Source organism: Budorcas taxicolor, chromosome 23, assembly GCF_023091745.1.
Source record: "Budorcas taxicolor isolate Tak-1 chromosome 23, Takin1.1, whole genome shotgun sequence".
Lineage (NCBI taxonomy): Eukaryota > Metazoa > Chordata > Mammalia > Artiodactyla > Bovidae > Budorcas > Budorcas taxicolor.
This window is the reverse complement of record NC_068932.1, coordinates 22931877-22959786: the sequence shown is the minus strand read 5'-3', so window position 1 is coordinate 22959786 and position 27910 is coordinate 22931877. Positions and strand designations below refer to the sequence as shown.

Sequence of the window (27910 nt, the reverse complement as noted above, 5' to 3'; positions counted from 1 at the left end):
AGAACAATCTTCAGAGGAACATTGTAAACCCAAAGTTACTTTCTAATAACTTCCTAGGCTGCAGATTAATGATATTTCCATCACTCAAAGCAAGTATATCTCATCTTTTTATTTTCTGCAACAGTTTTCTTTCAGTGATACTCAGCAAAGGCCCCTGTGGGACTGGCACTGTGCTGGGCAGGCCCAGGTAAATCAGAAATGATTCTTGCAAATTATTTTTCACCTCTATTATCTTTCACCTCTACTGAGGACAATAAATTAGCAGTATATAACACTTACAGCAAGGTGACTTGCCAAAAGTACTTTTCAATCATTAGCGAATCCAGCCAGACACACAATGTACTTGCTACAGGTCTCCCACTGACGGTCAAGGTCACATCGACTTTCCTGACAAGGAAATGAATAAGCCAAGCCAGCTGGGCCATTTCCTGGAGTCTCACAAAGAAATGACTAGCAGCCCCACTGCTATGGAGAAGGGAAGAGGGGTGAAGTGGCTTCTGCCACTGCAGGTGTTTGGGGACTAGGAAGCCATTCGTCAGCGAATATGTCCCCTCAAGACGCGGTCATCTAGTCTAGCCCATGCCTTGCTTCTACCCTCACACATAGGATGAACTGCCAGCCAGGCAGGCAGGCCTGGACACTCAGACACATCCCTCTGGGCAAGAGAGAAGAGACAGCTTTCTACACCCTCTTTTCATTTCTTCAAACGTAGACCATCCTCAAACACACCCAGCATTATTAACTTTGACAATAAAACTAGTGGAAAAGGCATCCTCAACTCCTCCTGGGCAACTCCGCTCTGAACCTACCTGACAAGACAGCATGACACCCACAGCTCTATGGAAAGGGTACATGGCGTAAGCATACTATTCATTCATTCATTCCACACCTACTGAACGCCCACAGTATGCCAGGCACTGGTATAGGAGCTGGAGGTACCTCTGTGAGCAAGACAGTCAAGAATCCTTGCTCTAATGGACAAAGGAAACTTTCCACATTTCTAAATAATATTTATCAGCAGTCATCTCTGATTAAGTGGAACTGCCACAAGATTACTAGAAATTCAAAAATAATTTTGTCAAAGTTCAGTCTAAATGATCAAAATTGCAACACAGGCTTCCCAATTTCCTTGCAACCTAATAAATCATTCTATTAAGGATGCTACTCAAGACAGTGTTTCTAATCAGCATTTGTCAACTTTTATCTTCTTACAAGATTATAAGATTCTGTGTACAAGGCAGCATTAAACCGAAAACAACATCATATACTCTAACAAAGTGACTACTAAGAATGGTATCTTCCTCACTGATCTACTTTTCCTTGCCCCTAGTCCCTGACCAACCCTCACTGAGCTCTAAAATTTGGAGGATGAGGAGAAAGAGCAGCTGAAACGGCAAATGCAAGCATTCCCAGGAAGGCAAGTTCACTTTTTGCCATGACTTACAAATATTACCACAACCCAGGGACAAAGTAGTCAGTCTGGGGATTTAAGAAGCAAAATGATAATCAGTAGTTTCTACTAGTCTGAAAAAAAGATTCTTTTATATAAATGATCCAGGTTCATACACGGTAGACCAAAGCTAAGTCAAATCCATCTTCAAACCATTTTAGTCATCTCCCTGACACAATGTAGAATTTGATTCAATGCTGAATTCACCAACTTAAAAAAAGGTGGGGAGGGGGAATTCTCTGGTGGTCCAGTGGTTAGGATTCTGTGCTTCCACTGCCAAGGGGTATGGGTTCCATCCCTGGTCAGGGAACTAAGATCCTACATGCTGCAAATCACACTAAACCAGAACTGACCAGGATTATGCTGTCAAAATGTTCTAGTTTAATAACTGTTTATGGCCCTGAGTAGTGACAAAGATAATGCTGAAACCGTTTGGATTAATTTATTAAAGAAGACACACTGCAACAGCTATACTTCCCTGATAGCTCAGTTGGTAAAGAATCTGCCTGCAATGCAGGAGACCCTGGTTCGAGTCATGGGTTGGGAAGATCCGCTGGAGGAGGGATAGGCTACTCACTCCAGTATTCTTGGGCTTCCCTTGTGGCTCAGCTGGTGAAGAATCCACCCGCAATGTGGGAGACCTGGGTTCAATCCCTGGGTTGAGAGGATCCCCTGGGGAAGGGAACGGCTACCCACTCCAGTATTCTGGCCTGGAGAATTCCACGGACTGTATAATCCATGCGGTCACAAAGAGTTGGACACAACTGAGCGACTTTCACTCACTCACTCCTTGCAACATAATACATGTTCAAAGCTAGTGAAATTCATTCCTTTACTATAGTTGATTTAAGAATCTTTTGGCAACATTTTCCTAGGCAGCCTATGCATTTATAATCCTTAAATTCCGAGGAAGGGCTTCCCTGGTTGTTCAGTGGTAAAGAATCCACCTGTCAATGTAGCAGACACAGGTTCGATCCCTGCTCCAGGAAGATTCCACATGCCAAGGGGCAACTAAGCCTGTGCACCACAACTACTGAGCCTGTGCTCTAGAGCCTGGGAGCCGCAGACACTGAACCCATGAGCTGCAGCTACTGAGGTCTGCATGCTAAAAGTGTGTGCTCATCAAGAGAAGTTTCCTCAATGAGCAGCTCATGTACAGCAGCTATAGAGCAGCCCCTGCTCACTGCAACTAGAGAATGCCTGCACAGCAACCAAGACCCAGCACAGCCGAAACCAAATAAATAAAACTTTAAAAATAAATATTAAAAAGAAAGTCTGGGAAAGAGGCAGAGTGAGAGAAGTTATTTGCTAGTACTGACAATGAAACCAGCCTTTATGTTAAGAACTTTCATTTAACCAACATCTCATGATCATCATGTAGGTATTAATATCCTTACTGCTCAGCTGTAGAAACTGAGGCATATGGAGACCTGCCCAAGGTCACAGAGCAGGCAGAGTAAGAGCAAGGATCTGAATGACGTCTCTGGCTCCAAAGACTCTTTCCTTTACAATAATACAGGAGTCATGATATTAAACCAGAAGTTACCGGTAAAGCAAAAACTGGAACTGACGGTCAGCTAAACGCTAAGCAGACACTCATGTCCTTAGTCAGTGCTCCAGAACCCTGTCTGTAAGACTGTCACTTAACACTGAATCTGACAGTGGTGTTCCCAAGGATAGGGTCAGGGCCTCTCATTCTGACCAACTTTGGGGCCTGAGCTCCATGAAGTAAAAGACTAGGACAGTCCTAAAGTTCTCAAAAGTTCCCAACATGGAACTGGTCCCCACACAAGGAGCAAGGTGGCATGGAAAGTCTTCCATGCCTTGGATCTCAGGTAATCTGGTGAAGTGTTCATCGGCCAGCAGAGGCTAAAGGAGACTAGGGCTGAGGGCTCTGAGTTTCTTATTTCGCAATCAAAGAATCTGAAGAAAGAAGGTTTTGTCAGAACAGGATAGCAACTGCCAGCTTCCAGGGCAAGAGGTAATCTCCAGACCTAAAGCCTTTTATTTCCAGATGCTTTGAGTAGAGGCTTCAACACAGACACAGAACATCTAAGATAAAAATAAAAGACCTTTCTTATCACTCGCAGGCTGTGCACAAGCACATTTAAATGCCTTCGTGTTCTGACTCAAAAAATGCAGACATGAATACTAACCCAAACCCCAGATTGACAGGAGCGCCACAATCAAAGTCAAACCAAGACATCATGTCACAAATGCAAGGCTGGGCATCAATAAAAGGATCCTGAAGTAATTATTTTGGGGAATGCCATAGGAAGAATTCCAAGCCCAGAACAAAGATTGGCAGAACCTTGCCAAGTAGAAATGTTAAAGACTGCTCAGCTGCCAGAAACCAAGAATACTAACTTATCTGTGTCCTGGGGCTGGACAAAGGCAGACGAGGAGCAAGCCTGCTGAGGCAAGGTAACACACCTCTCCTGGGTTCCAAAAGGGACACGGAGTTCTACAAGGCACAGGGCTTGTTTCTTCTACAAGGCCTCCATGAAAACCTGGGGATGCTCTCCTACTACTTTCCTGAATCTTCCCAGAAACTGGCTGGGTAAACAGCCCTCAACTGCAGTACACACTCACTTGTTAAACATCAGATGATATATTTCAGAGAGGGAGAACCCGAACCTATATTGCTATCTCATATTTTACAGATGAAAAACATGCGCTTCAGTGTAGTTAGGTAATTCATTCAAAAACACACACCTAGTAGGCAGTTGGAGCCAGCATTTCAGCCAGACCTGTGTGGTTGGACAAAATGGCTTGAACAAGCATGGACACAGTGTTTTGATATTACACCCGTCACTTCCCCCTCTTCTGTGACATGATAGTCACAGTCACGCCCAGCCACCAGGATAGACCACGGGGATGAGAAAGATCACTACTGGATGAACTGGCCTTGCCCTGAAGGAGTGACTTACTCAGTTACACAGTGAGGGAGCAAAGACCTCAGAGAGAAACAAATGGCACCCTATAATAAAAGCGAGGGAAGGGGTAGAGCCAGAAGTGTAAGAAGAGCTTGAAGAAAGGAAGCTGTTGAGGGACAGACTGGCCAAAAAAGTGTCACTGTGAGATAGCTAACTAAAAAAAAAAGTAGGGTTTGGGGGAGAAGATGAAAGCGCTAAGCAAGGCCAAGCGCAACCAAAAGCATGAAAACAAGGGCACACGGGGCATTCAAGAAAGGCTGAAGATGAAGCAAAGATCAGCTGGCAGTATAGTGCAGAGGCCAGCACATATGTGTTTGTTTACTGAATACCTGTAAGTGGCACATTTTTTCTTTCTGATGATTATGGTAGCACTATAAATGTCAAGGGCAGGAATTTTTATTTTGTTAAGTATCTTGGTTCTCTTGCTGTTTAATTATATTTACTCCTAAAATATGATAAATCTTGAATCTGATTTTGTGGGGGGATGTGGAAGGTGCATGGAAGACATCCATGCAATGGTACAGCCTTAATCTTTTAAATAGAGAAGTCAAAGTAGCAGAAGCTGAAACTGGTTTACAACAGCTTCCTAAGGTTTCTGCCTCCTGCTTATCTGCCCCTTAACAAGAAAATCCGTTTCTGTTGACAATCAATCACTCTGTTGGTATTTATTACCTTCGTGGATAAATATTTACTGCCTCCTCTGGAGAGTCTAGGGGTCTCTGAAACTCACCACTAACCAGGAGCTGTCACTGATGGTTAATGAGCTGCTGCTGGGTCTACAGTTTTAGCTTTATCAAGTACAACAGCAGCCTTGTTTGTTTTTATACCAAAATGCTAGGTTCATTCTTCCTGCCCTGAAAACAGTTCAACCTCAACCAAACTGGCAAGTAGCCAAGAATTACATGAAAATCAGCAAGCTACAACTCAGGGCTGTCCCCAGAAAGATTTCATGTCTCCTCACAAACTGCTCTCTAAACCAAAGATCAGAATAAGAAAAAAGGGGGGACCTAGGTCACACCAAATACATGATACACACACACATGTGACCTGGAAAGAGAACCTCATTTAGGAAAATTAGTCCTCAAGGCCTCCACTAAATCTGATTTCAGCTTCCACTTAGGGGTAGGACAAAGAGAGACTCAACCCACTTTTGGTGAAATGGTGGCAGGCCCCTGGAAGGGCCAACAGCATGTCATTTTACTCACGATACCTCAACTCTGAGGACCTGCAAGCAGCTCTGGGCTCTCTGGGTGCAAAGTCATAAGAGCAACTGTGCAGACTCTCCAAAGTAAGATCTTGGTTGTGCTTTATAAGAAGATCCGCTCCCTTGTCTATGTGTCAGCAAAGTCATTTATTCTCAGGCCTATGTCCTCTTGTATAGTATAAGCAACGAAAGGCCAAGGTATATAACGTTCATTTCTGTGTCCCTCACAGTACCAAGCAATGCATCGCACAAAGCAGGCCTTCAAGAAAAGATGGTCACATGGATGAAGGAATTGACAACTACAGAGAAAATGGTAAAAATGAAGTTAATACAGCTAAACCTGAAACATTAGGGCAGGTGACTTTTTCCTGGTCATAGAAACCTGAAAAACAGCTGAGACATAAGGAGAGCACCTGGACGGTACTCTGAGCTCATAAGGCTTGATGAAGGGATTGGGAAACCCTCTGGTTATCCACCTCCAATTTTCTCAGCTGAGGAATTTAAAGCACTTAAGCCACCTCAAAAGCCAAACTCCCTTTCTCAAGGTACAGCTGGAACATGACTGAACGCCCCAGCAACAGTTTTTCAGTTATGGGGAATGGGATGAAGCGGGTCCTGGTTTTGTCTCCCATTCACCAGAAATTCCATTAGCAACACCAGGAAGTCACCTTTTCTGCTTAAAGGACTATGAGACTTAATAAGGCCTAGCTGGAAACACAGCTCCTGGCACCAAGCCTTTTCTCATTTCCTAGATCTTATGTAAATCAAATATTACTTCCTCCTTCCTTAGGCTATTCGGTAACCAAACTTTCTTCAGGTCTAAGATTTCATGGTCAAAAACACCAGCAGAAAACTTTAAGACCTTCCCAGAAGATGTAGGGAGTGCAGAAACTTCTGGAACACGCACATCCATAGCCCAAGTAAGATGATGACTCAAGGTGGTGAAACTGGAGGGGGAATCACACTAGATGCCAAGGATGCTGGACCTTTCATCACATTATGGCCAACCAAGGCCACACCTGAACCCTATGGATTCCCAGGCCACAAAGGATGAAGCAACACAGGATGACAGCAGTATGTAAACCGACTTCAAAGACATTTTGACCATGGGCCCAAATCATGAAGCAAGCATGAGAGCAAAGCAAAGGTGGGCAGGCAGGCCCTACTCTCTATGCCTAATGACTAGCGGAGAAAATGCTGGAAGGGCCTTTGAGAAAGCATCCCATCACAGCAAGAAGTCAGTGCAGGCTACTGTACCTCTCGGGGAAAAAAAGCAGCAGGTACCAATATCCTATTTTATATTCACCATTCCAAAGTCCTTCACTTTGCTGAAGATGCATATCCTTGGCAAGGGGCGCTCAGTATTATAGAAAAGGAGGCACTGACCACTAAGAGACACAATAAAGCATCATTCTTGCAAAGAATTCAAGGTTTATAAACTACTTTCACATCTTTTCATTGTTCCTTACATCAGCTGATGATGGGGCCAGGCAGTTATTACCGCTCCCGCTTGCCGGACCGTACACCGAAGGTCTGAAAATGCCAGGTGACTTAGGGCTAGACCGACGGTTTCTAACTGAAGGGGCAGAGGTCTTCCCGTAGAATCCCAGTGAGTGACCGCCTATACAAGCAGATTTCCCTGCAAGCTAGACTGTCAGGGATCTGGGACTCTACCACTCATCCTCATGACCCTGGGCCAGTTACTTCACCTCTCTGAGCCTTCATTACTTCTATCAGCATCACCCAGAGGCCGCTCCAAGGCAGCTATTTCTGTGATAAGATGCTCACATGGTTGAAGACGTTTATGGTCTCTTTTAGAGATTCACGGTGCATGTGCTTCACAGTTAAGCCTCTGAAGGGTCCCACAGTTAAGCAGCTTCTTTAACCCTAAGCCTCCTACACTTCAAACAGCACAGCCTTTCTTACTGAACATCTGTTCATAGAATCATTATCTTATCGCGTCTTTCAGCCTCCAAATTCTATTTTCCATCTCTGCTCATCAGTCGTGAACTGCCCCCCCCATACTGTACCCTGAGGGCAGGCGTAGTCAGTCAGGCTCTGGATGGGGGACACTGTGCTCTGGACAGCTGAAAGACAAGCCATGCGGGCTGGTCTCCTCTATTCCCCGGGTTTCTCTGAACCTCTGTGCAACCTCTGATAAGAACAGGATTTCCCCAAAACCTCTCCCTACACTAGAAATTGAGGGCAAAAGTTAATCAGAAGTTAATCTTTCACTTTATATACTGGGCAGAGGCTAGAAATGGATGCATGTGTCCCCCACCCCCTAAAAAAAAGACAAAGATTTCAGAGGGATAAAGGAGAGGACTGCCATGATTAAAACTTACCACTAGAGCTGTTCAAGTCAAAAAAGAAAGACCTGTGGTTGGAAGAGCACTTTTTGATACTCATAGGACTGAAGGGTGTCACTGGGTAATATAACTTTTTTAAAGTGGTATAACTCTTCTGGATAATTCCTTATGAAAACAGAAGAACTGTCACAATTAGCTGAATTTTCTCACTGGATTTTTACCTCTAGATCCAAATTAAATTTTCACATGCAAGATCCTCTCCTGTAATGTTAAGGAATTATTGTCAAGTTTTTAGGGTGTGGTATGGGAGAGCGGTTATGTTCTGGAACAAAGTCCTTTTACCTTTTAGAGATTCAAACGGAACTATTTATGGTTGAGATGACAGAAGTCTGCAACTTGCTTCAAAATAATTGCAGTGGGGATGAATGGAAGTGAAAGTAGATATAGGTAAAAACAAGACTGGCCAAAATGCTAAACTGCTGAAGTTAGGAGGTAGGTACATAGGCACTTCATTATATTATACCATTCTCTTTAGCATTATTTTTGTAAATGTTTAAAATGCTCCACAGTAAAATAAATAAAGGATCTTATTCTGAATAATGTCCATTTTTTACCCTAAAAATATTGTTTAGAAAGCCCTAAAAGAACTAGGGAACACCAAAAGCTTAAGTAACAAAAGAAGAACATAAAGTGACATTGATCAAAATTTAAAACAGCTGTATTTTAAAGGACACCATCAACAAAGTGGGGAAAAAAAAAAATCAACGGGGGAGCGGGGAAATATTTGCAAACCATTTATCTGATAAGATATTAGATAATGATATCTGATAAGTGTTAACTGTGGGATTCTTCAGAGGCTTAACTGTAGAACACATGCATCATGAATCTCCACAAGAGATGGTAGAAGACTCTGACCAAGAGGAAGGCACACTCTGTGGGCCTCTTACAGTAGAAATGACTGTCTCAGAGCCAGCTCTAAGCGAGCTCAAGTAATTGGCCCCGGGTCATGAGAATCAGAGGTAATATAGCTAGGTGTAGAGTGCCAGAAACCTAACAAAGTCTGGTTTTAAAGGAAAATCTCTCCTTGAGCAGTCACTCACTGGGATTCCATGGGAAGACTGCTGTCCCTTCAGTCAGATTAAGACTGCTTATTTTAAAATAAGCAAAGGACTGAACAGGCATTTCTCCAAAGAATATAAGCAAATGACCAATAACAACACAAAGAGATGCTCAGCATCACTAGTTATTAGGGAAACGCAAATGAGAACCACAGTGGGATGTGCCCACCAGGATGGTTATGATTATTAAAAAAAAAAAAGGCAACAGTGTTAAAGAGTATGTGGAGAAGCTAAAATCCTCACAAACTGGTAGTAGGGATATATAATGGTGCAGCCGCTATGAAAAACAGTTCCTCAAAAGTTAAAGAGAGTGATCATGACTTAGCAATTCCACTTCAAGGTATATAACCAAGAGAAAGAAAACATATGTCCACTCAAAACTTGTATATTCATGTTCAAAGCAGCATTATTCATAACAAATCAAAGTGGAAAGAGCCCAAATGTCCATCAGTTAAGAACTAAATGTGTTACATACATACAATGGAATATCAATTGGCCATAAAAAAGGAATGACATATGGCAGCAACATGGATGGAGCTAAAGATCGTCATACTGAGTGAAGTCAGAGGCAAATATCATACATCACTTATATGCGGAATCTAAAAAATTGGTACAAATGAACTTATTTGCAAAACAGAAATAGTCACAGATGCAGAAAACAAACTTATGGTTACCAGCAGGAAATACACTGGAAGATTAGGACTGGCAAATACACACTACTATATATAAAATAGATAGCTAATAAGGACCTACTGTATAGTACAGGGAAATTGTCTCAATATTCTGTAATGACCTACATGGGAAAAAAATCTAAAAAAGGAGTGGATATAGGTATCTGTATAACTGGTTTGCTTTGCTGTACAGCAGAAATGAACACCAGCTTCCCTGATGGCTCAGCAGTAACGAATCCATCTGCAATGCAGGAGTCATGGGTTCAATCCCTGGATCAGGAAGCTCCCCTGGAGGAGGAAATGGCAACCCACTCCAGTATTCTTGCCTAGAAAAATGCCACAGACAGAGGAGCCTGGCAGTCCATGGGGTCACAAAGAGTCAGACACAACTGAGCAACTAAGCACACACACACGGAGAAACACAACATTGTAAATCAACTATACTCCAATAAAAATTTTTTTAAAAGGAGTGACTTATTGACACGTTACAACAGATGAACCTTGAAAACATGATGCCAAGTGAAAGAAGCCAGTCATAAAATAGTACATGGTATAAGATTCCATTTACATGAACTGATCAGAATGGACAAGTCCACAGAGACAGAAGGTCAATTAGTGGTTGTCAGGGATTTGGGGGATCTTGGAAGGAGGGGTGGGAATGACTGCTTGTAACAGCACTTCTTTTGTGATTGATGAAAATGTTCTGAAATTAGATAGTGGTGATGGTGGCCCAAACTTGTGAATATACTAGAATTATCTCACTGAATTGTATATTCCAAAAGAGTGAATTGTATGGTATGTGAATTACATCTCAAAAAAGCTGTATTAGGTCTGGCATCCTGCAGTCCATGGGGTCGTAAAGAGTTGGACGCGACTGAGTGACTCAACAACAAAAGCTGTATTACAGAAATAAAATAAAAGCAAGCCTCAGAAAGCATTCTCAGCTCAGAACAGGAAGTACCAAATGGAGGTTGGGGACTGGTGTCAAGAAGCTTCAGGGAGCCCCTCAGCTCAGTATAGTACACTGTGAGCTGAGAGCAGCCAGATCTGCAAGTGGCAGTGCTGGGGACAGAATGAACGATGATCCAAAACCCCCCACTCTCTTCCTTGCCCAAGAGGGTACAGTTCAGTTCAGTCGCTCAGTCGTGTCTGACTCTTTGCGACCCCATGAATCGCAGCATGCCAGGCCTCCCTGTCCATCACCAACTCCTGGAGTTCACTCAGACTCCCGTCCATCGAGTCAGTGATGCCACCCAGCCATCTCATCCTCTGTCGTCCCCTTCTCCTCCTGCCCTCAATCCCTCCCAGCATCAGAGTCTTTTCCAATGAGTCAACTCTTTGCATGAGGTGGCCAAAGTACTGGAGTTTCAGCTTTAGCATCATTCCCTCCAAAGAAATCCCAGGGCTGATCTCCTTCAGAATGGACTTGTTGGATCTCCTTGCAGTCCAAGGGACTCTCAAGAGTCTTCTCCAATACCACAGTTCAAAAGCATCAATTCTTCGGCGTTCAGCTTTCTTCACAGTCCAACTCTCACATCCATACATGACCAATGGAAAAACCATAGCCTTGACTAGACGGACCTTTGTTGGCAAAGTAATGTCTCTGCTTTTCAATATGCTATCTAGGTTGGCCGTAACTTTTCTTCCAAGGAGTAAGGGGGTACAATGGTGTGTATATCAGAATAACAGCATATATCCTAACTTACCTGCTCTAAGAATAAATAATTTCACACTTTACTACTGGAAACCAATTGTTCTGCAGCCAATTAAGCTGATCATGGGGGCCTGGTGCAATGGCTGCAAACAGCAGCCTCCTCAGCAGTGTATGCAGCCTGTTGTCTGTGCAGGTTGCTCAAAGGGATCCTGGAGACAGCCCTTTCCAAGACCTTCAAGACTGGCATGCTGTCTGCAATCAAGGTTCCAGACAGGTATGCTCAGTGTCTTTGGAAGGCCCCAGTGGCCTTCCAAAGGGCACAGTGGTCAGGGTCCACGTTGGCCAAATTATAACGTCTATCAGCACCAAGCAGCAGAACAAGGAGCATGTGACTGAAGCCCTCCTCGGGGCCAAGTTCAAGCTCCCTGGCCATCAGAAGATCCACATCTCCAAGAAGTGGGGATTCACTAAGTTTAATGAGGATGAAAACACGCGCACAGAAGAGCGGCTCACCCCAGATGGCTGTGGGGTCAAATACATCCCTAATCATGGCCCCCTGGACAAATGGCAGCCCCTGCGCTTGTGAGAGCCATGGCACTGTCTCCTCCTTACTCATACCCACCAGTAAGTCCTACTTCCCTGTCCAAAATAAAACTGCGAAAAAACACCTCTCACCTGATTGCCAAGGGGGATGATATGTAAAGTGATTCATGTTCATTTTGGACAAGGAGTAAATCAAAATGTATTCTTAAATCCCTCCACCGAAAATAAGTCTTGGGTCAGTAAGGGAATAGGGAAGCCTTAATGTTCACCAGAGCTAAAATAATTAATAATAACAACAACAAAGGTTAATATTTGCCTAGTAATTACTATGTGGCAGGTACTGCCTATAGGCTAGGTGCTAATATCCCATTTTACAGATGAGGATACCGAGTTAACTAACTAGCCCAAGGTTATATGGAAGTAATCTGGTTCTAGAGTCTGCACTCTTCAACAATGCTAGTTTCAAGCATCTCTTCTTCTGGGATACTACCAGGGAAGGGTGGTAGTTTGGGCTTGAAATTAAACCTGTGTGCCTCACAGCAACTGGCCAACAGCTCCAGGCCACCTGCCTGACATTCTGGAGGGGACCACAAACCACTTCTTTTAGCAGATGGGCAGGCATTTCTACCCTCCTCTGGCTACAGGCTCACTGCCCTTGGGTGAATTCTGCTACACAGCAAAAGGAGCAACCAGTTTGCAGACAGGGAGGAGACCTCTACACCTTTGAGGAAGTAAACTGAAATGTTCTCCAGGAGCCTGTGTTAAGAATCAGAAGACATATCTTCAAGGATAAGCAGCAGGTGCAGGTGAAGAAATGATACTCATGTGTGTGGGGAAGTAAGCCCTACTAATGGGAATGTGAACTGATAAAACCATGTTGGGAAGCAACTTGGCACTCTTGGCCCTGAATTCCGAATGTCCACATGTTATAACCCGATAACCCCCAATTCCACTTCTAGGAATCTAGCAAACTGCAGACAGAAATAAGTGCAACAATGGTCACTATAGCACAGTGTGAAAATGCAGAACCTTGGACACAATGTATGTTCATTAATGGAGGCGTGGTTAAATAACTTATGATCTCAAGCTGTAACATACAGGTATTAAAAAAAAAATCACAAGGCATAAATAAGTCTATAATATATGAAGGTTTGAAAGAAGTGCATATTGTTAAAATACTATATGTAAAGTATCCATTTTTGTTTCAAAAACAAATGAAAGATTCTATTCAATACTCTAATGGCTCACATGGGAAAAGAGTCTAAAAAATAATGGATATATGTATTTGTAAAACTGATTTGCTCTGCTATACACCTGAAACTAACACAATATTGTAAATTCAATAAAATTACATACTCCAATAAAATTTAAAAAACAAATGAAAGAAAACAAAGAATGCTACCCATACCAACCATTTCATGTATTTTATGTGTATGTAACTTTATACATAGGAGTTACATTACTGTATCTATAAATATGCAGCATAAGCAGAAAAACCACCAAAAATACACACCAAAACACAAACTTTCAATTTCTCCTCCAAGTATTTTTGTATTTCTCTGTTACTTACCATTGTTATGAGCCATTGTTATTTTTGTATAATTAAAAACTGAAATGAAAAGGTAACTTAAAGCCCAAAGAAAAGCAGCAATCAGGTCTAAGAAAGGCAACGGAGAGACAGCCAGAGTGGACCTTCTGCCACATCAGGCCAGAGCAGGTTTTCTGCTCCTTGCCCCATCCACCGCAGCAGCAGCAAGGGGATTTGCATATTTACAAACCAGGGACCTAAGAAAATAGGAAGTATTCTTACACTATTTAACTCTATATTTAAGTCCCAAAGAGCTACAGTGCTCCAACATCCCAGTGCAGAAAGCCACATATTAACTTTCTCTCCCAAATAAACCACAAATATGTAAATCCAAACTAAGCTATGGTGCTTTCATTCTGTGTTTGATTGGTTTTTAACACAACCAGAGTGAAATCGCCAGGTGAAATCTTAGGTGAAGAATATAATTTTTAAATGGCGAACAAAGAACAGTTATGAAAAATGATTATTTTCTCCATGAAAGGCATGTATAAGAATGTATACTTTACATTCTATAAGAATGTATAAAATAGTGTTACAACACAATCTGTCTTGCTCCATATTTAAAAATCAAAACAGATATTTTTTCATAACTTCACTCTAAGATCCACGCTTCCAAGCCACAAATATTCTTACAACATTTTACACTCACTCTCATCTCTTCAAACACAAATTTAAATTCTTTAAAACACCTAAGATCGTGAATCAAAACTGAGCCGTGACACTATGAGAGTGACGACGGCACCAGGAATAGAAGATACACAGCTCATCTGCTGTCCCACAGACGAAAGTATGGAAAGATGAAAACCAAAAGTAAATAAATCCGGCTATGGGAATGCAGCTGAGTGAGTGAGAGGATCCAAAAAAACCCCATCCAGGCAAGACTCACAATATGAGAGGATGACGGACTTTAATTCCCACACTGGGAAAGCCCAGAATTGTATCAACAAGCTGCAGAATTCAATAGAATGAGATTTGTTTCCCTTTTCCTTACCTCCCAGGTTGCAGTATTCTGGATTTATTTGTATTTCTTTGTTTGTGGTTTCCATATTGCATGTGGGTTTTTGGCCAGACTTTGCTCCACCTAGTGGATCTGTAAAGGATGGGCCAAAAGGGCGGTGCCCACGGCTGTCTGTTGTCTGCTGCTGAGCAGACAGGCCACCCAGATCCACTGTCACCACTCCTCGTCCCCCAGTGGCCACGCTGTGTGGTCAGAGTAGGCTCGGTGGCCACAACAAAGCCTACCATTGAGGCTGCAGGGCAAGGAATGAACCCGCGTCACTGGACTACCCAGTCTTCACGGTCCCTCAAACATCAGTCCAGCTGCTTAGGCAAGAAAGAAAGAGGTGCGTGACCTGGTCAGGCTTTCTATCGGAGTTGGAATTTTAAATCCAAACCCATCTAAGTTCCCCACAGCACCCACAGAGTAGTCAGCCTGTGCCCGGTATCCACAGATGAGCTGCGTCCTGGGGCCTGGCAAAAAGGACTCTCCTCCAGACACAGCCCTGCTGAGGTCCAGGACCGTGAGCTTCCACTGTGGCGACCGGAGGACATCTAATGGTTTCTGCAGGCTGAGCGTGTGTGAGAACTAATATTTGTGAGGCCAAAAATGAGAGAGGAAAGCGAAGACTTGGAATGAGCAAAGGAAAAAGTTCTAAGAACATGACTCAGTTCAGAGTGATTACGGGACCATGGAGGACACAGAAAAGGAAGTAACTGGCCATCCCGCTTTCACTGGGGCGAAAACAAACATGTTCTTAAAGTGAAACCACAAGGGTAGACCAAAGTGAGAGGAAAGAAAGTTCAAGATGGGGTGACTGAGGGAGGCTCACCTGCTTACTGAACCACAGACTGAAAAAAATGTGCTTCTGTCAAAACTGTTGATGTTGGCTGATAAAGCGAAGCTGACTGGTAAGGCACGTCAACACGACAGAGTAATCAAGATTCAGGACATCAAAGCTTTAAACTGTCCCACCTGAAATTTGTCAGAGGTTATTTCACACACATCTCTTCATAGGAAAACTGACCTCAAAAATCCCAAGATTCTGAACAGGAGCCGGTAAGGGGACAGCAGGTACCACACAAGGGTCCCTCCACCTTGGCACTACTGACATTTTGGGCCAGACAATTCTCTGTTGTGGGGGGACTACCCTCAACGTTTAGCAGCACCCCTGGCCTTCACACAACAGATGCCAGTAGCGCTCCTGAGTTATGACAATCACATGCTTCCAGGGACTTTCCTGGTGGTTCAGCGGTTAAGAAACTCATGCAGTGCTGGGTTTGTGGGTTCCATTCCTGGTCAGGGAACTAAGATCCCACATGCCCTGGAGCAAGCCCACATACCACAATAACTGAGTCTGAGTACTTCAACAAGAAAGCCAGAGTGCCACAACTATGGCTCGATGCAGCCAAAAATAAATACTTTAAAAAAAAAAAAAAGATTCCAAACACTGACAAATGTCCTCAGGAAAAATTGTTCCCAATTGAGAATACTACTCTACACAGGTTCACCATGAAAAGTTACCTACACAAGTAAAAGATCAGAATCAAACTTAAATTCAGATAAAGAACAGGATCAAGGAAGTCACTTCAAACTCCCCAAATCTCAGTTTCTAAACCTAGTTTGAGAGGTAACACCAACTTACCAATCACAATGAACTCTGAGGACCCTCAAAAATAATAGTAGTGGTGAAGTGAAGTCACTCAGTCGTGTCCGACTCTTTGCAACCCCATGGACTGTAGCCTATCAGGGTCCTCTGTCCATGGGATAAGTATTATTATATTTAATAACCATTAAGTATACTCCAAAAGCTTTACATACAGTATGTCTTTTCACCTCCCAACAAATCTATAAGGTATATGCTATTACTATCCCCATTTTACAGATGAGGAAACTAAGGCACAAAGAAGTTAAATACTTTGCTCAAGCATAGTAAGTGGAAGAATCAAGTCTGGAACTCAGGTAGTCTGCCCCCACAGCCCATGACTCCACCACTACATTAGACCATATTCCAGCTCCACACTGGAAAACTGTTAGATCTGCATTATCTAATAGGTGGTCAGTGGCCACAATATACCATATCAATCCAGAGTTCTGGAAAACAGTCTGGCAGTTCCTCAAAAGGTTACATAAAGACTTATTAAACCCAGCAATTTCACTATTAGGTATATACCAAAGAGAAATGAAAACATATCTACATAAAAACGTGTACATGCATGTACACAGCAGCATTATTCATAATAGCCCAAAAGGGGAAACAGCCCAAATGTCCATCAACTGATGAATGGACAAATAAAATGTGGTACATTCATACAACTGACTATTGGCCATACAAAAGGGAATGAAATGCAGATACATGCAAAGAAATACCAATACATCAACGTGGAAGAAACTTGAAAACATGATGCCAAGTGAAAGAAGCCAGTTACAAAGGACCACATGGTATATGACTGTATTTATACAGAATGTCCACAATGGGCAAATCCAACAGACAGAAGGTAGATTAGCAGTTGCAGGGGCCGGAGGAGGAAGGGGTGTAATGGGGAAGGGGTGCTAATGGTTATGGAGTTTTTGTGTGGAGCGATGAAAATGTTCTAAAATTACATAGTAGAGATGCTTACACAACCCTGTGACTTACTGAAAAAAATATATTTTCTGTACCCTTTAAAAGGATGGAATCCTTTGCCAAGTGAATTATCTCTCAATAAAGTTGATATGAAAAAATTAAATGTCTTTAAAAATTCAGTTTCTCAGTTATCCTAGTCACATTTTAAGTGTTTAGTAGCCACACATGGACAGCACAGATACAGATGATTTCCAACATCATATAAGTTCTATTGGACAGCACTGCTTCAACAATGGATAAAAGGCCTCCTTACCATCTAACTGCAGCCCACAAGTCTCAACCTACTCTCACAGTCCTCTGTACACCCACAGGCAAAGCTTCCACCACAGACTGTGTGCCTCTTCAAAAAACTCCATTCCCACTCTTTCATACTGGAATAACCACCACCAGCCCCCACCTCCTGGTCCACAGACATCCTACTTAATGTTATCAACCTAGAAAGCCCTGTCCAAATGCCTCTCCCTCTATGAAGCACTCCCTAAATCCCCACCTTCGCCCAGTCCTAGCCATGGTCCCATAGTCCTTTGCATGTACTCCCATTATAAGGACTTGTTACATTCCTTAAGACCCCTGGACAGCAAGGAGATCAAACCAGTTGATCCTAAAGGAAATCAGTCCTGAATAGTCACTGGAAGGACTGAGGCTGAAGCTCCAATACTTTGGCCACCTGATGCAAAGAGCTTTTCATTGGAAAAGACCCTGATGCTGGGAAAAACTGAAGGCAGGAAGAGACGGGGATGACAGAGGATGAGATGGCTGGATGGCATCACTGATTCAATGGACATGAGTTGGAGCCAATTCTGGGAGACAGCGAAGGACAGGGAAGCCTAGCATGCTGCAGTCCACGGGGTTGCAGAGTCGGATATGACTGAGCAACTGAACAACCATTACAGCACTGATCCCTCCAGATTACAAATCAGTGTTTGTTATCTGTCTTTCTCACAAGATTATCATCTCCTTGAGGACAGGGCGCTGGTTACTCATTTGAGGGTTCCCAGTGCCGAGCGGCACCCCACTCCAGTACTCTTGCCTGGAAAATCCCATGGGCAGGGGAGCCTGGTAGGCTGCAGTCAATGGGGTCGCTAAGAGTCAGACACGACTGAGCAACTTCACTTTCACTTTTCACTTTCATGCACTGGAAAAGGAAATGGCACCCCACTCCTGTACTCTTGCCTGGAGAATCCCACGGACGGGGGAGCCTGGTGGGCTGCAGTCCATGGGGTCGCACAGAGTCGGACACGACTGAAGCAACTTAGCGGCAGCAGCAGTGCCTAGGAATAATAATAGCCTGCTGCAAAGAGCGAACGTTTCAGTAAATGTTTGCTGGAGTCTACTGAAAGGATTTACATAAGCAACTCATGGTGTTGATTTTAGACAACTGCTCACTTTGGTGTATAAAATAGGCTAAGAAAGAAAAAGAAAGAGGATTAAGAATTTGAAAGTCTCATAACTCACTATTCTACAAGAAGGAATGAGTGTGGTCACACTATAATGCTGTAGTTAGGAAAGAAGAGTGGAGCAGGGCTTCTGTACTGAGAACTAGGGCAGCAGAGATAAGTAAAGGTGGGGGGAAGGGATACATTATTGCGGGGTGTGGTGGGAAAAAACAAATCATGAGCTAGGGCCCCTGTCCAACTCAAAGTCTGAAGCATGGCAGAGGGAAGGTAAGGACCACATCTCTACAGATTTGTGCCCAATCCATCAGCTGGATCACTTTATGGAAAAAGACATTTCTACTAAAACTTTAAATACTACAGTCAGATTTTTCCAGCTGAATCTAACCAACAAGAGAAAGAAAGAAAGTCTGTATCTCCATCATAATTCAACTGAAAAAGACAAATGTCAAGGCCTTTCTGTTTGAAGACTCCATGGCTTTTTTTATCCTTTATAGATTCACAGAATCACATCTGAATTGCAAGGATCTACAGGAGAATTAAGTCTAAGTTCCTAATCACAGAGGGACTTAAACTGATGAACTTATCTGGGCCAGGATAATTGTTCCAGTGCAGAGCTGGAACCAGAGAAAGAAAGCTGCTAAATATTATCTGATATGAAATGCAAGTTTTTAAAAAAGATTGTATTATGAAAAACAATTTATCTGTATATACATATATGCATGTATGTTTATATACACATAGGTATATACACACACGTGTACACACAAATGTACATACACGTTTATGTGTGTGTATATATGCACGTTTCTATACACACATATGTGTGTGTGTTAATCACTCAGTCTTGTCTGATTCTCTGCGATCCTATGAACTGTAGCCCACCAGGCTCCTCTGTCCATGGAATTCTCCAGGCAAGAATACTGGAGTGGGTGGCCATTTCCTTCTCCAGGGATCTTCCTGATCCAGGGACTTGGGTCTCCTGCATTGCAGGCAGATTCTTTACTGTCTGAGCAACCAGGGAACTGAGATACACACACATATATACATAATTGAATCACTTTGCTGTACACCAGAAACTAACACAACATTGTAAATAAGTTCAGCTCAGTTATGTCCGACTCTTTGCGACCCCATGAATCACAGCACACCAGGCCTCCCTGTCCATCACCAACTCCCGGAGTTCACTCAAACTCATGTCCATCGATCCAGTCGGTGATGCCATCCAGCCATCTCATCCTCTGTCGACCCCTTCTCCTCCTGCCGCCAATCCCTCCCAGCATCAGAGTTTTTTCCAATGAGTCAACTCTTTGCATGAGGTGGCCAAAGTATTGGAGTTTCAGCTTTAGTATCAGTCCTTCCAGTGAACACCCAGGACTGATCTCCTTTAGAATGGACTTCAATTAAAAAGATTGTATCTGATAAAGCCATGTCAAGAGAAAAAAAATGCCATGAGGTACCCATACCACTTTCAATACGGAAAGAGTACAGAGAGTCCTCCTCAATTCAGAGCTAGCCAGAAGCTACTTGTTGAAACAAGGACAGCGAGTACCTGAAGTACATTCTATACCAAGTGGTCTCTAATTTTTTTTTCTTCACTGATTTCTGTAAACCAAAAAAAAAAAATCAACAAAACCCAAAAACTAAATTGTGGGGGATTCAGAGTTAATTATTATAGAGTAACTTCCATTTCAAAGGTTAAAATTCACAAAACAATTCTCACCATAGATACTGAGAAAGAGAGTCTATAAGATGAAGGCAGGAGTGTTAGGGGGAAAGGGTCAGGGGGATAGACTACTCATTTCAGAAATTTCCCCTTCTCTGCAGGACCTGTAACAACCTAGTAGCTGCCGTCCAGTGTTAGCATCCATCCAAACAGAACAAAGTACAAAAGCCGCCCTGTCCCTCAAGTAAGTATCGGAAGTGCCAGAGAGATGATAAGCAAACAGGCTGTGATCCACAAATGGCAACTAGGACATTACACTAAGGATCCCTCCCACGTCTTCTCTCCACCTCCTAGGCTTCCATGACCTGGGAAGGAACCTTCATTTTCCATCCGGTTAAAGAAATGGATCTGGTTCCCACCAGATGCCAATCACTGCTCTCCACTAGGGAGATGCAGTTCACAGGCCCAGGGAACCCAGCTCCAAAGTCTGCACTGTTCCTAAATCAACCCCCTAGTAATGCTAATTACTGGTTATTGGGAACAGTCTTTAGCGATATTTAAGTGCAGGTGTAAAGGAAAAGCAACAGTTTGTTCTATATTTTGCTCTCTCAATATCTACATTTCTTGACCAGTCCTAAGGGCAGTAACTTTTCTAATAAAGAAAACTTATTTCTCCTGCCAGTTTATGATTTTAACTGAGAAAACAAAGAACCCCAACAAAGCCTAGAACAGAAGAGTCCCAGCCCAAGAAAAGGGAATGTGCTGGGCCAGAAAATGAGCTCTACTCCTTTCATATGTTATTTCTAATATACAAAATATAGCCTTTGAGAAGAGCAGATGATATTTCCACAGACAGATGAAACAACAAATTCCGGAAAAGCCACAGAATGGAGTATTATTCACCCATAAAAAAGGAAAGAAATACATGCTACAATGTGAATAATCCTTGAAAATTTTATGCTAAGGGAAAGAAGCCAGATACAAAAGGTCATATATTGTAAGATTCCATTTACATGGAATATCCTGAATAGATAAATCTATAGATACACAAAGTAGACTGATGTTTTCCAGGGGCTGCCGGGAGGCAAAACAGGGAGGAACTGCTTAATGATAGAAGGTTTTCTTCCCAGGTGATGAAAATACTCTGGAACTAGATCGAGGCAGTGGTTGCTTAACACTGTGAACATACTAAATACCACTGAATTGTTCATCTTAAAATGGTCAAATGGTTTTAAACGATTTATGTTATATAAATTTTAAAAAATTAATGTTTTAAATAGAGGATACTAATGGGCATAACAGGATGCTCATAAATTCCTAGGAAAAATGATAAGTATTTTTGCTGGCATTCTGCTTCTACTCTTGACCACACCAAGTTCAAGTGCTAAGCTATACTATATAGATTCTGTCATCTTGCTGGGTGTGTGTAGGCCTTTCTGAAGAGACAGAGAAAACAGAACGGTAAAGCCTTGCCAAATGCAAAGAAGGGAAGGAGGGTGATTCCCCCCACTGCACCCCACCCAACTTGGCACCAAGAGTAACGCTCCCATTAAGAGTTTCGAAATGCCAGCAGCGGCTGAAATCTGCACAAGCCACCTAGCAAGAAAATCTAAGGTGCTCCATTTGTTGACCATATTGGCATCAGCACCACCCTTTGCTCAAAACTCTGAGCTGGCCCAGGACAACATCAGTCACTGGCTTCCCCGGTCCAGTCAACCTAATAGTAAGAACTTGTTACAGCTCAGGTGTGCGCTGCTGCTGAGGGGTCCCAGGCTGCTTCATCCCACCTGCCTTCCGAGAGTCCCGCCTCCAACACCACTTAAAATGGGCTAAGAGGCCCCTAGAACATACCCCGATCCAGCTGGAAATAGATATCCTCTCAGCCCCTCTCAGGCCGGCTCAATAACCCACGGACCCCTACCCGCACCGACGGACACGCGGCACCGCTGCCTCACAGACCTGCTCCACTGGAGGACACGAATGCGCACCCCACACACGCCCCGCTTGATACTACTATCCATTCACAATCATTCCCGGCCCACCTGACTGAACTGCCGCCTCAAACGCCCCTCAACTCACTTGGCACCATGCCTCTGCCGCCTCCCCGATACCAAAACCGTCACAGGTGCTCCTCGGCTAAACACCGACGCCCCCTCAGATCCTGTCCACTCAAGCATGGGTGACCGTCTCAGGAGCCTGCAACTCTTGGTGACAATGTTCCTTCAGGCCCTCTCCAGCCACGCCTCGACGACCCCGAGGCCCCCAGCCTGGCCCCTCCGGCCGCCACACGACCCTCCCCCTTACCTGCGGGGGTTCAGCCCTGACTGACAGGGGGCCGGGCAGCGCCTGGAGGAGCAGGAGCGCCATGCCACCCAGGAGCCTTCTCCTCGCCATCCCCCTCCTGCTCCTGCTCCTCCGCCACGGCGCCGCCACCTCCCTCCTCCTCCCTCTCCTCTTCCCTGGTCTTCCTTCTTCCCTTCTTTTCCTGTTTCACTCTCCCCTCCCGTTTCCGGCTCCGCTTCACCCCGCCCCAGCCCAAACGCCCTCCCAGACACTGGGGTGGTTCTCCAGTTCCTACGCGTCATTGGCCCTTGCCCTTCGCCCATTGGTTAAAAAAGCTGTCGATCAAATCGAAGTTCCGCCTCCTTATGAAGACGGAAAATCGGAGAAATTCAGCCAATGGAAAGTAGGAGGAAGCCGGGCCATCTTGAGGGCTGGGAGGCGGTATAAATGCGTCCGCTCCGCAGAGCGTGGCGGAAGTACCTCCGACGGGGGGCGGGACCGTCCAAAACGTGGGTTGAAAAGTCTAAGTCTGGTGTTTACCATCTTGAGTGTGGCGGAAGTACTAGATTTCCACGGTTTAGCAAAGAGAAGAGGTTTGGTAATTCTAAAGGGTGTTGGAAAATAAGTTACTTTTAGAAAGTAACCTGGTGCTCTCGAAGAAGGCTGCTGTAATCTAAAAATGTCTTGATGTCTTTTGTCTTTAAGCACAGCCCCAGTACCAGGGTCGGTCTCTCTCTTGGTCTCAAATTGCTCAAGCAGCAGCTTGGGTCAATTTTAATTCCACGTCAGATAGTATCTTTACCTAAGGCACAGTGCTTTGTCAACCCAAGTTCTCGAGGGAGGAAATTCTATTCACTCTACCTCAGAAATAGCTCCAGTGTTTCAACCTGTTTTCTCATTTTCTGGCTAAATACAGACAGGCTTCCTGCTGCCCAGCCAGTTGCTAAATCTTCCCTCTTGAATATCTTTCACAGGTCAGAACACGGGTGCTCTACTACCTAAAAGCCATTGTCTCAGGGCTTCCCCTCTCAAAATATTTCAACTACCTACAGAATTTATCATCCAAACTTATCAGTATGGTCCTTTCTGTGTCCTGGCCCCTGCATACTTCTTTATCTCACCTACTGCCATTGCGTTTTCTGCACGCTCTGCTCACTCCTCACAGGTAAGAGATCCTCAGCGTACTGTGCTAGACAGTACACTTAACTTCATTTGCACATTCAGTTCAGTTCAGTCGCTCAGTCGTGTCCGACTCTTCGCGACCCCAGGAATCGCAGCACGCCAGGCCTCCCTGTCCATCACCAACTGCCAGAGTTCACTCAGACTCACGTCCATCAAGTCAGCGATGCCATCCAGCCATCTCATCCTCTGTCGTCCCCTTCTCCTCCTGACCCCAATCCCTCCCAGCATCAGAGTCTTTTCCAATGAGTCAACTCTTCACATGAGGTGGCCAAAGTACTGGAGTTTCAGCTTTAGCATCATTCCTTCCAAAGAAATCCCTGGGCTGATCTCCTTGAAGTCCAAGGGACCCTCAAGAGTCTTCTCCAACACCGCAGTTCAAATGCATCAATTCTTCGGCGCTCAGCCTTCTTCACAGTCCAACTCTCACATCCATACATGACTACTGGAAAAACCATAGCCTTGACTAGACGGACCTTAGTTGGCAAAGTCATGTCTCTGCTTTTGAATATGCTATCTAGGTTGGTCATAACTTTTCTTCCAAGGAGTAAGCGTCTTTTAATTTCATGGCTGCAGTCACCATCTGAAGTGATTTTGGAGCCCCCAAAAATAAAGTCTGACACTGTTTCCACTGTTTCTCCATCTATTTCCCATAAAGTGATGGGACAGGATGCCATGATCTTTGTTTTCTGAATGTTGAGCTTTAAGCCAACTTTTTCACTCTCCACTTTCACTTGCTGTGCTTATTAGCTCAGTGGTGTCCCCCTCTTTGGGACCCCATGGACTGTAGCCCGCCAGGCTCCTTTGTCCATGAGGATTCTCCAGGCAAGAATAGTGGACTGGGTTGCCATGCCTTCCTCCAGGGCATCTTCCCAACTCAGGGATGGAAGCCAGGTCTCCTGTGTTGTGGGCTCATTCTTTACTATCTGAGCCACCAGGGAAGCCCAAATACACATACAGTTTCCCCTTTATAAATTCCCAGTTCCCGCCCTCTTGTTTCTTCTGAATTCACAAAACACCACACAGTGTATCTACAGTTTCTACCTGCCTGACCCATCCCACTAAATTTATAGCTTTTTGTATGGCCATACCATGTACATTTCCTTTTCTCATTTTCCTTTTTTTTTAAAAAGAAATCTCTACAACCATGTACAGGGCCCAACCATGAGCTCAATCAATATTGGGAAAATAAACAAATGAAGACTCACAGCAGACAAGCCAGCTTCCTTTAGCTGACAACTTCCTCTCAAAAGCCTGCCAAAGCATTTTAGAGCCTGGCTGCGTCTAGCCCACAGCTGAGCCCAAGGGAGTTTGTTCTTGGCTTAAATGGTGGCAAAGCAGGAAACAAGTAAGTGAAGAAACTGGTTCTGTCTCTATGTTGATCCTACTTTCCCAAGTGCTGCAAAGAGTGACAAGTATTTTTGCCAATCTTAAATTTCTTAGAAATGCATCCATTCCACAATCAAACTCCCTAGAGGAGAAGAAAAGATCGAATAACAGGCAGGGGCCATATTATTCTCTTAGCACAGAGTCTCAATCCCGGCCTCGAGGAGTTTTAAGTCCTCCACAAAAAAGTCAGATATCACGGGTGGCCAAAAAGCACACAAAAAGACGCCTGACATCACTAATTGTTAGAGAAATGCAAATCAAAACTACAATGAGGTATTCCCTCACACCAGTCAGAATGATCATCCAAAAAAAAAAAAAAACCAAAAAATTTACAAACAAAAAATGATGGAGAAGATGTGGAGAAAAGGGAACCCTCCTATACTGTTGGTGGGAATGTAAATTTGTACAGCTGTTATGGAGAACAACATGAAGGTTCCTTAAAAAACTAGAACAAAATAATGCCACTTGCAGCAACATGGATGGATCGAGAGATTGTCATATGCAGTGAAATAAGTCAGACACAGAAAGACAAATACCATATGATGTCACTTATAGTAGAATCTTAAAAAAAAAAAAAAAGGGTCCAAATACTTATTCACAAAACAGAAGTAGAATGACAGACGCAGAAACAAACTTATGATCAATAGGGAACATGCAGGGGAAGGGATAAATTGGGGGATTGGGATTGACATATACATATTAGTATATATAAAACAGATAACTAATAAGGTCCCACTGTATAGCAGAGGCAACTCGACTCAATACTCTGTAATGACCTACATGGGAAAAGAACCTTAAAAAAGAGTAGATACATGTATGACTGATTGGCTTTGCTGGACTCCTGAAACTAACACAACACTATAAATCAACTATACTTCAACAAAATTTTAATTAAAAAAAGAAAAAAGGCCAAATATCATTATCAATAGGCAACTCCAAAGGTTCCAGTTTGACAAACAGAAAGGAATTCTGTCCTTTCTCAACTTCCTTTTCTCTCTTTACCTGAGCTTGAACTGAGCTCCAGGACAGGACAAACATGACACCCTGCCCAATTCGAACTAGAACTTCTCACCCTGAGACATTTTAGTCACCCTCATCACCTCGTTCCACACCTATAGGAGTCAACTCAAAGAAATGGGAGGCTTTTACAAGATAGAACTGAGATGCGGTTTGAATGAACTTTCTAATCTGCCTCTAAACAGCAGTCACTCTCTACTCCAGACTTTTCCAAGAGTAATCATCTATGAAGAAAGGAGGAATGCCAGGAGGCTTAAGGAGCTCGAAAAGTAAGACGGTTGCAGATTCTTGAAAGAACCTCAGCTCAGAATTGCTGCCGAGTTCCGGCCAGCTCTGGTAATGTTTTTCCTATTTGCCTTTGGAACTGAGCAAAGCTGAAAGCAAATCTCCTGTCCCAAGGAAGCCAGCTCCAAAGACATAGGCTTTTCTGCTCAGCTATCAGCCCAAATTAAGTTGCACATGTTACAGAAAAGCTGACCTTTGAAAATACTGAGTGAAAGAAGTCAGACACAGAAGACCACATACTGTATGAGTCCATCTATATGAAATGTCCAGAATAGGTTAATCCATAGTGACAGAAGATAGATGAGAGGTTGCCAGGGACTAGGGGATGAGGATATAATGAATGACTACTAATGAGTACAGAGCTTCCTTCAGGAATAACGAAAATACTCTGGAATTAGAGAGTAATGACAGTTGCATGACATTATGAGTATGCTAAAAACCACTAACTGTATCTTTCAAAGGATGAATTTCATGTTTTGTGAATTGTATTTTAATTTTTTTTAATAGGGGAAAAATCAAACTGCTGTCAGTACTTTGACCTCAAGGAGAAGGCCCTTTCTCTTCAGAGCAGTGGTCCTTCAAAGTGGTCTGCAAACTAACAGCATCAGCATCACAATTACCAGACACACAAAGCCACAGGCTCTGTCCCAGCCCCACAGAATTAGAAAGTCTAGGGAGGGTGCCCTATAACCTGTGTTTTGAGAAGCCCTGCGGGTGAATCTCAGACATGTTTCTTTGGAACCATTCCTCCAGAGTGGGGGACACTGTGTAGGGGCCCAAATAGTAAATATTTTCGGTTCTGTATGCCACCCCCTCAGGGTCTTACACATTCTTCTTTTTTCACAACCTTTCAAAAATTTAAAAGCCATTCTCAGCTCCCAGGAACATAAAAACAGGCAGATCTGGCCCCTCAAGCCATGGTTTGCCAGCTCTCGCCCTCAAGCAACACCTCCAGTCCAGCGAACACTCTAGAGCCTCCAGCAAAGGCAGGTAGATTTTTCCTCCATAATAACAGAGACAAACAATGGCCTCTGGGCACCAGACAGGTTCCCCTTAGAGTTGTGATACCCTCCTCCATGCCAAGGCCAAAGTAAGAACAGATCTTGCTTTCCGTCTGGGTTTTATTAACTCAGTGTGCAGACAGTTCATTGTGCTCTTTCAAGAAATGTATTCGATTGACAGTGATACCCTCTGATCAATCAGTAAATTCTACTAGACAAAACTCATAGACATTGGCCCCAGGTTGGCTACAGCAGCCCCCTCTCCCTCAAACGCTTCCAAAATAACCTAGAGCACCCTGGCAGGGAAGGGTGAGTGGCTGCACTTAGCTGTGTGTCCTTTAAGGCTCTTTGGTCCTGGTTGGTTTCCTCTCAGAGGCGTCCAAATAAAACTTCCCTTTCCTATTCAGTCCACACCAGTCTTTCTTTGGTGTTTAACCAAATAGGCTGAGGAAGGGAGGCAGCCAGGAAATTATACCCACTAAAACATGCAGTTAATGCTTACCTACGTCCTTTTTACTCACAGTCAGTGGTTTTATCTTTCAGACACAGAGAAGCAGAATCAGATACGATTTTAGGAGAACAAAGCCAGTGTCAACAGAC

The 27910-nt window shown here is 43.6% G+C and overlaps 1 protein-coding gene and 1 pseudogene across 1 annotated transcript in view; one reads left to right on the top strand and one right to left on the bottom strand.

Moving 5' to 3' along the window:
• The window catches only part of WBP1L (WW domain binding protein 1 like), a 59660-nt gene extending 37041 nt beyond the window's left edge, over nt 1–22619 (bottom strand). The window contains exon 1 of the mRNA XM_052660866.1: nt 22461–22619. Coding sequence (XP_052516826.1) covers nt 22461–22550 — 90 coding nt within the window. The 5' untranslated portion in view covers nt 22551–22619. The remainder of the gene's footprint in view (nt 1–22460) is intronic.
• On the top strand, nt 11445–11563 carry LOC128068108 (uncharacterized; annotated as a pseudogene).
• Nucleotides 22620–27910: the final 5291 nt, after the last annotated feature.